The following is a 12,099-nucleotide window of genomic DNA, read 5'->3' as shown; positions in this document are numbered from 1 at the left end:
ATATTTCAAATTTTTCATTTTTCTTTCAATCTCCAGCCTTAAGAATACTATTCTGTTCACTTTTGTATATGTGCATTTTTCTTTTGGTTTGGATCCTGAGCTCTTTTGAGTGGTATCTCATTCTCTCAAAGCACAAGGAGACTTTATGATTTGCCTTTGGTCTTAGGAAATATCAGTCAGAATAAAACCCTTGAGCTTTATCCCAGAGTTCTTATGTGAAAGACACTATGCTAGGACTCCAGTCTTTAATCAGCACTGTTTCATCCACTGGAAATACTATGCAAGAAAGGCATTGAAATAGTACAAACGTGTCTGGGAATTTTGGACCCACAACCCATTACTTGAAAACTTAAATGAAACAAATCTTGAATTTAGGCTAAAATCAAACTATATGTTATTTCTCAATATGAAAAAAAGGATTGCATGGACTTAACATCCAGCAAAGATTGTTTAGTAATTTTCTGACATGTGTAAATCACGTCTGATATGATTAAGTTTCTGGACCCATCAAAGAGGACAGATGACAAACCACGAAAAATCACTGCATGTCCGTCACTATAGCCCTACAGTTTCCCAGACTCCAGTGTAAGCTGCTAAATGGCATACAGGCAGCAAAACAGAGACATACCATTTTGGACATAAATATGGTATTTGCATGCATCGAGAATATCAGCCCACATATCAGTCGTATGACTGCGGGCAAGTTGTAGAACCTCTCCGAGTCTCAGTTTCCTTATCTCTAAAACAAGAACGGTCATATCTACGAACAGGATTGTTGTGAGGCTTAAATGATATAATCTATAGGAAAGTAGTTAGCACAGTGCATGGGCCATTGTATCCAGGAAACAGTGTGTGACCACGCCAGAGAAATGCTATTCAACAAAACTGCAAATGGCCAGCATTCAGGTCACATGAGAAAGTGGCAAGAGATAAGAGTAGAAAGTAGTCAGGAGCTACATTACAAAAGACTTCTAAGTCTTTAAGCTTTATCTTAAAAACTAAAGATTATTGCAAGCTAGGATTGGGGTTGTGGGAGGGGCAATAGGTGACATGCTTCAGATTCTCCTTTAAAATCAATTCCCTTAGCTGCAATGTGGAGGATGAATGGAAAGATCAGAGTAAGATCAGAGGCATAGAAACCTCTTGGGTTAGCCAAGTTTTCTCTTAAAAATGAAATGATTAGTTTAATTAAAACAGTAACAGCATAGAATAGTTGGCCCTTTGTGACTAGAGGCTGTGGCAAAGCTACAAAGAGATAAATAAGCTGTAATGAAAAGTCCAAGTATGTAATTTCTACTTAAACAGATCTGGATTTGAATCCTCACTCTTCAAATTACCATTGTGCCACTTCAGACAGATAAATTTTTTTTCATCTATTAAAAAAAGAAATGTGACTACATTAGGACAAATACCTAATGCATGCCTGACTTAAAACCTAGATGACACGCTGATAGGAGCAGCAAACCACCATGGCACATGTATACCTATGTAACAAACCTGCACGTTCTGCACATGTATCCCGGAAATTGAAGTAAAATAAAAATTTTTTTTTAAAAATGTGGTCAGCCATAGCTGCTGTAGGACTATTGTGATGTTTAAATAAGATGAAGCATATAAACACCTGACACAGAATCTGACACACTGAGTTTAGAATCGGTATGTGAGGTACCTTGGCATCCAAGGAAAGGGGTTTGGTAGGTGGCTGGAATGCAGGTCTGGAAGGCACAAGGGAGAGTAAGCACCATCTGCACACAGGGGCAATAGATGAAGCTGTAGACATTGATGACTTCACCTGGAAGAATATGTATGGTTAGAAGAGAGCTGAGAATAGAACCAAAGGCATGGCCAATTGTAAAAGACAGACGAGGAGATCATCCCTTGAAGATGACTGAAAAGAACTGTCCAGAGATAGAGGAGACATGTGGGAAAAGGCTATATGACATGGAGGTTTCTGGTATACCATCAATAGGTTTGGCTGTGGAGTGAGGTGGAAGCAGAGGGCTTGTGCTGTTGTGATAGTATTATGTCCAAAGACCCAAAAATGTCAGATATCACTGCTCCTGTTGAGAGTCTGGAGTGACAATGATAAAGTTTGTTAAGTATTATGGTACTGGTAGTGCATGATCACCAAAACTCAAAGTGGAGGCCAGGAAAATTGAGCTGCATTGGCCACATGGAGCACGCCATTCTTCCTAGCCTAATTAGGCCTAAAACGTTTTAGATCAAGGACAAAGCCAATACACCTGCCAGGACCAGGAGAAAACAGAAACAGAAGAAGACAGAAAGAGGTTTTGAGAATCCAGGGCTCAAGGGAACAGCCAGTGATGCTGGAAAAGTTGGCACAGACCAGCTAGAGCAACTTCAGCCTTTACTAAGACAGTGGTTCTCAAACTTCAGCTAGTGTCAGAATCCCCTGAAGGGCTTGCTGTCCCCACCCCTCAGAGTTTCTGATCCAGTTGGTCTGGGGTAGGCTATAGATTTTGCATTTCTAAGAAGTTCCAGGATATGCTAATGCTGCTTGTTCAGAAACCACCATTTGAGAATCACTGACCTAAGGATTTTGGACTCTTAATCTTTGTGGAACCACAAAGGACTGTTCTCTTTAACTTGCTCATCCTAGAAATGGACATATTTCATCCAGTAAAAGGCTGCTGTCACTAAGTTTGTGGTATCTTTTGCACGAATGTGCTGAGGCAATTATTCCACCTTTGTGAAATAAAACATGCAGCTCCAAAATTTAGACCCACAAAGAGGGTGTCCAGGTTGAGGAAGCCACCAGGACTGCCTTGATGAGAGTCTCTTGCCCTTTGGAAATCTCTCAGTTCAATTATTGGGCCTGCTTCCGTCAGCTTGGTCCTAAGAGTGTCTTGTTCCTGCTTCCATGTTCTAATCAGGGCCATTTTTTTCCCACTGCACCAGATCAGAATCCATTCCCTTTATAGTAAAACACTGTTATTTTTTCAAGCACATGTTTGTAAAAGCATATTCCGCTTGGTGATAGATTATGGTGAACAAAAGTCTCCCCTTGTTCCCCTTTTGTAGAGCTGCAACAGGCTAGAACTATCAAAAGCTTTTATGAAATGCCAAAGGAAAAAATTAGAAACAAATTCAGTGTACAATATATTTTAAAAGAGAAGAGCTTTGAGTTTCTATTCTTACCAAAGCAGACGTAATTCAAGAGCCCAAGAGGCCCTGGGCTTGTCCTGTGCCCACCTGGGGATTTGCATTTCCATGTGTCCAGCCCACCTCCTGGCCGGCAGCTTTCCTCCTTGGTTAAGACCCGAAAAAGGACACTCCCCTTCAGCAGATTTCTTCTCTCTGTTCTTGGTGTGTAATCTGAGAAATACACTGTTACGTATCTGTGCCTTAACTTCCAGCATATATATCCAACAGAGCAGATGACTAGGTTTTTCAAAGTATGTTTCATGGAACACTTGTAACAAATGTTACACGATACACACAGGGTTCTATGATCAGGAATGTTTAGGAAATGCTGTTACACAAAGTCATTCAAAGTTGTGTGTGTGTGAATCTCCAAGAGAGGAGCATATCATTTGTCATTTCCCAAACTCATTTGATCATAAAATCTCTTTTTATTGTTTTCTCTTTAGATCATCCCTTGGGACTGTATTATGGGACCACTTAGGGAACACCATCTGAATACTAACCCAGTAGCCATGGTGTTCATTTAACAAGAATTACACCATTACACTACTGGTAGGGGAGGAGGAGTCATGCTAATTAACACTCCCAGGATTGAGGAAGTCAAAGTTTCTAAAATGATTCGAGTGTTGCATGATCTAGTGACTCAAGGCTTTATATAATTTGGCAGAAATCCTGAGGAGGGAGAGTCAATCCCCAGGCCTGAGACAAGCTCCTTTACTCCCTTTCCTCCACAGCACCTGTTTAACCCTACAACACTAGGCCCAGTTGGGAAAATAAAGGCCCCACCTACAACATGAGAAATGATACAGTCAACGCAGGAGTGGGTCATGGCCCCAAAAGCTACCACCTACAATGTGACAAGTCACTTTATCTCTTTGGGATTCCGTTTTCTCATAATCAGATAAAATACATGTGGAATGCATAGCTCAGAAGCTCCTGCTGTAATATCCTAGGATCCTAAGACAACCTAAAACAGGTCTCAGCCTCCATAAATGTTCCATATGTGTTAGGGTTTGGAGGGAGGGTTGCTTTCAAGTTGAGTGGTCCGGAACTTCCAGGAGCTTGCCCTGCTCCCATCTCTGGACTTGAACTAATTTGACGTCCTTTTCAAAAGCAATGAGTCCAAAGATTCCAGACCTCAACAATCCAAGAAAACATGGTCGAAAAGTTTTTGTGCACCTCTTTAGTTTCTGTCAAAATGTAGTAGATGTGCTTTCAGCACTTCAGTGGTAAGATCGAGACTCATGCTTCTTTACATTTTTAAAGGGAACTTTCCTGAATTTGAGTAGTTACTTCCAGGGGCAGGAAATGTCTCAATCCTTTTCATAATCTTTTCTGGGGCAGAGGTGATTGGCACTGATGATCTTTATCTGTAATTCCATAACCTCAACTGAGGTGGGTTTAATAAACAGCTCTATCTCTGTTCTCTTGTAACGAAGATATAAAAGAACAAACTGGATCAATTTTAGACAGACAGATATCTCCCAGGAACTTTCAAGCCTAAGATAATCCACTTATTGCAATATGTAACATTTTATCTTTTTTTTTTTTAATGCACATGGATTTTGCTGCACAGAGAGTCCTCCATCTTTTTTCTGAGCGAGCAAGTGTTGTTATGTATGTGAAGAGTGTCAGGGCTTTCAGGTCTCCAATGGAATCAAGAGGTTCCTGACACACAAAGTGTCATTTAGGCTCCATCCAAATGAATGAGAAGGGCTCTGTCCTGTGAAGAGCTGAAGGGAGGAATGTATCAGAGGGAAGAACATGTGCAGCGTCCTTGAATTGAGGCAGGCAAAAACTTGGCGTGCTCAAGGAACAGTGAGGATGCTGTTTTGGTTTATGTCAAGGAAGCAGGAGGATTGATGAGAAGTGGGGAAGGACCACCTTTTGGTAGAGGTTTGGATTTTGTTCTAAATACAGTACAAAGCCACTGAAGGTTTTAAACAAGGAAGAAACATTATCTGATTTGCAGCCTGTAAAACATCACTCTTTGGTGGCTCTGTCAAGAAAATATTAAAGTGGCCCAAAGCTAATGAGGAAGCCAGAAAGGAGTCCAGTTAGGAGATGATGATGGTTTGGACTGTGATGATGGCAACGGAGAGAAGGAAGTAGTTGTATTAAACATACATTTTGGAGGAAGAACCAATGAACTTACTAATGGATTGGATTTAGGTAGTGAAGGGAAGAAAAGAGTTGGCTTGAAGGTTATTTGCTTAAGCTCCCAGGTGGATGGTGGTGCCAAGATGGGACTACTGTGAGAGGAACAGATTTTAGAAATTAAGTTGGAGATGCCCGTTGGTTGGGCAAATGGAGATGTCAAGTTGATGGTTGGATATAGGATCCCAGTTTCAGAGGAGACATCTGGGATGGAGATATCCACATGGATGTTGCACATAATTAGTATTTAAAACTATGAGACAGGATGAGATCGCCTAGAGCAGGGCTTGGCAAACTTTTTCTCCAAAATACCAGGTGGTAAATATTTTGAGCAGGCTATAAGGTCTCTCTTGCAACTACTCACCTCTGCCATGATAGCACAAAAGCAGCCACAGAAAATATGTAACAAATAAAAGCTGTATTCCAGTAAACTTTATTTACAAAACAAGTGGTGGGTCATGTTTGGCCCACAGGCTGAAGATTGCTGACCTCTGACCTAGAGTGTAGAGAAGTAGCCCAAGACAAGACCTAAGAAATATATAGAGTATATATATATGTATATAATTATTATGTATGTGCAATTGTCACTTACTAGGCCAGTCATCATTCCAAGTGCATTACTTATATAAACTCACTTAATCTTCACAATAACCAATGAAGTGAGTACTGTTATCTCTGTTTTACAAAAAAGAAAACTGTGACCTAAATAAGTTTATTTCTGTCTCTTGAGAAAAAAAGAAGTCCATAAGTTGGCAGTCCAGAGCTAGTATGGCAATTCTGTGTATTTCAGCAACCTAGAATTTTCCAAATCATTCTTCCACAATCCCTAGAGTATAGCCCTCACTCTCATGGACCAACATGGTGGCCATTGCAGGGAGCAGAAAGTCGAAACAAACGAGAGGCAAATGGAATGCACCAGTTGTCTTTTACTGTGTCTTTTAAGTTTCCTGGAAATTGCCTTGCAACACTTCTATTATGTCTCATTGGTCAGAAGTTAGTCACACAGACACATATTGACAAATGGGAAACGGAATTTTTCTCAGGGGCCATGAGCCCAACTAAAATTTAGAGGTTCAATTACTAAAACAGAAAGTAAGAACAGTCATTAGAGTAGAAGTTAAAAGGCTCTGACCAGTTGCTTTAAGGCGTATCAGTTATCTTTCTTTATGTGCCTTTTTGCAAGTACAGTTAGTTGATAGCACCCTTCCTAAGACATTTCTGCTCAGCCATTTGGTATCTTAGGCCTCCACTGATGATGTCCTACATACTCTTCCAGCTCACTGGTCACCTCTTCTGTGAAGCCATCCCTGGCACCCTAGGCAGATTACTCCTGTGCCCCATCCTGAGTTTATTACACTTCTCCTTGGATTTCGTTCTTTCCTGGCGTGCCTCCTTTTGTGCTGCGTCCTCTGCTTGACTGGGTAACTCAAAGGCGGGTGAAGCCTGGTTGAAGTGTGGAGGGTAAATTGCTAAGAACTAAGGGAAATATGTAGTGAAGCTGCAAATGAAGAAAAAGGAGCTAGTCCACAGGATTCCCTGCTCCTTGGTGAAGGGACTGGGGTCAGACACTTAGTGGAACAAGTGGCTCTCAAATGTTGCTACTTATACAAATAACCTCAGAACTTCTTTTAACAATCTTGATGCTAAAGTTTCATCCCATAATTATTAAAGCGGACTTTCTATGAGTCACACCTAGGCATATATATATAGAAACACTTCTGATCAGAATTATTAAGGTCCTCCTGAGTTTATTTAAGGCAGTTGGATGCATAATAAGTGAAATAACTCTTAAGCTGCTCTTTAAATAATTAGAGCAGGCAATCAAGAAAATAAGACAACAACCTCACTGAAGCTTACCCCCATTTGTGACACATAATATGTTTAGATTGCTTTATTGACTTTACAAAGAAGCATGCAAGACTGATCACAGGTGACAGATGTGATTGCTTCTATCAGGATGTGAGGGGCCATATTTCAAATTCAATGTGAGTGTTGAGCTCCATTTTCAACTACTAGTAATGAGAGTTTTGTGCATTCATTACAAGTAAAGAGTATTCCCATTTGGTGTGGAGTGTGTTTCAGAATGTTTTGTTCTGTTTTCTCCAAACAGTAAACATTAGGGAGGAAGTGAGCTCTCTTAAATATGTTTTGAAAATTTTTTTAATGTAAAGATTTCTGAGGGGATTCAGGATTTTTTTAATTCAATAAAAATGCTGTTGACCTTTCAGATGTTTAGTAAAAAGTGAGAGAAAGTGTTTCAGCAGCTATTCTTTCCTTTTTCATTGCAGTGTTTATATCCAGTTTCAGGGGAGAATAACTGTCCAATTTTTCAAGCATATTTAGAGATTTCTGAAAATTATTTTTAAGTGTTCCTTTGGAATAAAAGTTGAGTCTCTGATTTTAGTTGATATTGTTACTGATGAGAAGCAAGAAATTGCTTGGATTTCTGCCTTTAATGAAAAAGAGAGGGAGCCAGGAAATGCACTGGGCAAAACTGCAAAATCGAATGGATTCAACATGCAGCTCTTAACCAGAAAAAGAGACTTTGAAACATGTGCATTTGCCAAAAAAGAAAACTGCTTTATTGAAAGGTTAATTTTCATATTAGGCTTGGGAAATTTGAGATAAATAAATGAGATCAGACAAAAAAAACCATAAGGCCTGGATTCTTTTTCCTGGGGTTTTCAGAAAATAGTTATTGCTTCCAGTGAAATGTTTTGACATTTCCAGTAGGGAGAAAATGTTAATTGTAATATTGTGTATGTGTTCTTAATAACACTGAATAAATCTTTTATTTGTTTTAAGAGTAATAAGAAAGTAAAAACACTATTAAAACGTTAGCTGTCTTCTTTATTCCTTATGGTAACTTTTCATGCTTTCTAGGATACTGTGATTCATTTTACAGATTCAAATATATACCAACTGAAGAACATGCTTTTGCTTGTTTTATATCAGTTGTAGTTTTTAAAGGAGTCTTATTACTATCCTCCACATAGATCTTCCTGGGTCTCTTTTCTAATTTTGTCGCATCTTTTGCTCATTCGATAATTCCTCACCTTTTTCCGTTGAGTCCATGGCTCCTTTACTACATTTATGAAAAGTCAGCACTTAAAGACAGCACAATGATGGTCCACTTGACTGTATATTTAATTAAGCTACCTTTTGGCAGAGACAGTGATTTTTTTCTGAACAGCCATCTCTGTAGCCATCAACTCCTTGCTTTGTACTTAACAGACACCCCATAATTTGTTGAATGACTGTAATACCCTCCTTACTTCTGCCATATGTCCCTGCCCCAGAATTCCATGTTGCAATTGATGACTGGAGCTACATGTCCAAAGCAAAGGTCTCACTGTTGAAAATTACAATATTACGTTGTCGATGGTCCTTTAGAGAGAAATACCAACACGGTCACATGCTCATGGACCAGCAGGAAGCCAAAGGTAAACGTCACCACCTGAGGCCCAGCCCTGAAAACAGGCTGCCTAAGAAACAGAAGGACTCGCCAGTGTAGAAGAGCAGCATCTGCCCTTCCTGATGTCATGATCTACAACTATGCATATACGTGACATGCACACACTGGTCACCATCCACAGGGAGAAAATACCATTAGTAATCATCTTAGCAAGCATTTACAATCTAATTTGGTATTTGTTAACTTCTTAGTTAAAAGATATGATGATTCTTACAGAAAATGCTGTTCCCTTTTTGATCACTATCTTTAAGTAACTACGTGAATACCACTTAAATCACATTAAATCTTGAAAATAATCTCAAAAGCAGTTTTGAATGGGAATAAAGTGATAAGTGTTTACAGTTTTCCACGCACTACTCATCAGAGTACTATTAAGCACCAACAGAAAAGGAAAGCTGCTATATAATAGGGGTATTCCTCATATAGGGGCATTGGCATACTCTCTCTCTCATGCCTTTATAAAGAAAACATAAAATACAGAATTGAACAGTTAACGTAAGCTTTAGGTCTCGTGTAGATTAGTGCTTATGAGGTAGAAAATAATCATGTGCAAGGAACAGAATAAAACTCACTCGCAGACATCAGCAGCATTTTCAACTGTGTACTTCTTTGGCATGTTTTAAAAACCAGTGGGACCTATGTGTCATGGGAAGATGGTTGGATCCTAGTATTAAAAGCCAGTCAGTAACATTCAACAACAGATTCAACCAGTAACATTTGCACAGCTAGATTAATGTTTTGGAGTCAGTCAGTCATCAGGCTCATTACTACTGGATTTTCTCTGGTTCATGCTAATAAACTAGATTATTGATTTTAGGATTTTCTTTGTATCCAAGGATATTCTCTAAGATGTCTTTATAATGTTTCATGCTTAAGCTGTCCAGCAAAATGACATAACAATGAGTAATCGTTTTATAATCACATTGAAAGGGGTTAAAAACAGCATATAAAATGAATCTTAGCAGCTTCAGAGAAACATTCTCGCTGCCACTTCCCTATCTGGGTGGAGGTCATTCCTACCTGCCTGCCATCTTCCCCAGGAATTAACTAGCTGCATGCACAGCTTAAGACCTTTGATAGTCATAAATCTGCTTTCCAATATGTTTGGATGGCAGAAGAGCTCAAAAGACACCTCGGTCTAAATAGGATTTTAGCACATCAGGTGCTATTACAAAGTAAAGCAGGCTGGGTTGCTGTGTTGGTGGTGGTGTTTATTCATCTTCCCTTCGCGTTTCATGTGTATGTATGTATGCTTCTCTGCGTATATGCCCAGCTCTCAGGGTGTATGGGGCTGGAGAATGCATGCGTAGAGTGTGTGTATATGTAAAGTAGAAACTGAACCAGGGAAACAAAATGAACTACTGTATGCAAGAAATATATGAAGTGCACCCAGCTGCCGGCAGCAATTGCTACATGCAGTCCACTGATTATTACGCGTATTTTGAAGATAGTCCGGGTTACAGTGGTTGCGATGCTCAGGCTGTGCCCAGTAACAACATATATATGGAACAGGCCTGGGCAGTGAATCAGCCTTATACCTGTAGTTACCCTGGAAACATGTTTAAAAGCAAGGACTCTGACTTGGACATGGCCCTGAATCAATACAGCCAACCTGAATATTTCACTGAAGAAAAGCCTACTTTTTCTCAAGTGCAGTCGCCATCGTATTCTCAAAAAAAAGGTAGGGACCATTTTGCTTAAATGTGTTCAAAGTTTCACTGTTTGTTTTCGTTTCGTTTTAAAGTTACAGTTTACATCAGCTTCGTCAAATCTTTGAATGTGAACGCTATTTGAAATTAAAAACGGCAGTAAGAGGGGTTGCTAGGTGATTGAAGGACTCTGTGAACATCAAGATTTCCAAGCACTTTTTTTCTTCATCTGTGAAAGCTGGTGTGAGTTGACTTTCTAGGCTGTATTTTGCTATGTGTGTGTATATATTGCCCAAAGTGACTATTGTTGGCTTCTTGGCGAAAGAAAATATGCGAAAGGTTTCCAGTTGGTGGGTAGGTGTTGTGGTGTCTGAAGTGGGATAATTCTCCCCAGTTCAGGTTCAGATTAAAAACTCATTTGACTTTTTCTTGGCACTTCATTTTGAAAGTTTATTTTCGTTAACTAGTAAAATATGTTAGTGATTTCTTTGACAGTGCTATAATAATGTTGATTTGCTAGGATCTGTAAATGTTCATTTTAATGTATTTACTTATCCATGTAAACAGTAAAGAGTCTATTTGTAACCATGTCAAACTGTAAGAATGTAAAACTCAAACAAAAACTGAGAAACTTTACCTTGCTATTTTGTCCCTAAAGTTGAACATGTCTGCAATCATATCAAGTGAATTCTCTTTATGAAAGGAAGTGAAACACCCTTCAAAATAGCCAATATTAAAACCAGTAAAATATCCATATATCTTAATAGACACCGTGGCTTTATAATGCTGTTTAAATTTCTGTCAATAGAACGTGTCTTGTATTACTGAAAAATAAGATACTGAAAAATAAAATAAGGGAGGCAAACAGGTAGAACTCAGGACATTTAGTAGCAACTGCCAGATAGGAATGCTTTTGAAAATAGTGTAAATTCTAGTGCAGATATGCCAGAATCTCATGTTTTCTGTATATAATCTATAGGATATTGCATAGAGAACCAAATTTACAAGTTTCTGTAATTTACAAAAACATGATGCCCTTTGATCCTCAAAGGTAAATTTCTCTGTTAAATTAATCTTAAAACATAATGTGGTTTATTTAGTTGTGGTTTCTATAAAATTTATCATTTGCTTTTCTTAGTGTGACTCTATAATTGAAAGTAGTCTGTTATGAAAACAAATGAACAAAATTTTATAAAAACAAAAACTAGAATCTGTAATTTTTACTACATATAGTGTTATTCTATAACTTCCAAGTATGAAATATTAAGGAGATTACAGCATAAAATATATTTAGAGTTGCTCATCTTGATTTTTATTTATAAACATGGAGTTTTGCATCCTTTTGAAGGTCGTCAGAATCTCATTTCTTACAAGAGACACACAGGGTAAGTCCCCTAATGGAAACACTTGAGATAGATTGAACATGTGCTATTTCACTTAATAGTGTAAGTAATTTAACTTTGAAAAGAAGAAATTAACATTGCCTCATTAAACATACTTGGATATGCCTTTTGTAGTGTTATAAGAAAATATTGGTGCCTGTCAATCTATGTGGTCATTCTGCTATTCTTAAAAATTCCTGCAGAACTTTTCAGGTTCTTTTCTCTTTTCACTGTATTTTCTTCAACCAACACTGGGGAATATTTGCTTATA

The 12,099-nt window shown here is 38.6% G+C and overlaps 1 protein-coding gene and 1 long non-coding RNA gene across 17 annotated transcripts in view; one reads left to right on the top strand and one right to left on the bottom strand.

The window, feature by feature from the left end:
* The window catches only part of THRB (thyroid hormone receptor beta), a 365,609-nt gene that overhangs the window by 307,430 nt on the left and 46,080 nt on the right, over positions 1–12,099 (top strand). Inside the window, exon 1 of one of the 14 annotated variants that reach the window (XM_031663776.1) lies at positions 1,787–10,478. The exons of the other annotated variants lie outside the window; for them this stretch is intronic. Within the exon in view, the coding sequence (XP_031519636.1) occupies positions 10,151–10,478 (328 nt within the window). The 5' untranslated portion in view covers positions 1,787–10,150. Of the gene's footprint in view, positions 1–1,786; positions 10,479–12,099 lie in introns of those variants that run through there. 14 annotated transcript variants of the gene reach the window in all.
* The window catches only part of LOC116273842, a 63,567-nt gene that overhangs the window by 14,871 nt on the left and 36,597 nt on the right, over positions 1–12,099 (bottom strand). For all 3 annotated transcript variants that reach the window (XR_004182310.1, XR_004182309.1, XR_004182308.1), the window contains one exon: positions 1,670–1,792. This is a non-coding gene — a long non-coding RNA (uncharacterized LOC116273842). The remainder of the gene's footprint in view (positions 1–1,669; positions 1,793–12,099) is intronic.

This window comes from Papio anubis, chromosome 2 (genome assembly GCF_008728515.1).
Source record: "Papio anubis isolate 15944 chromosome 2, Panubis1.0, whole genome shotgun sequence".
NCBI classification, from domain to species: domain Eukaryota; kingdom Metazoa; phylum Chordata; class Mammalia; order Primates; family Cercopithecidae; genus Papio; species Papio anubis.
This window is presented reverse-complemented; position numbering and strand designations above follow the sequence as displayed.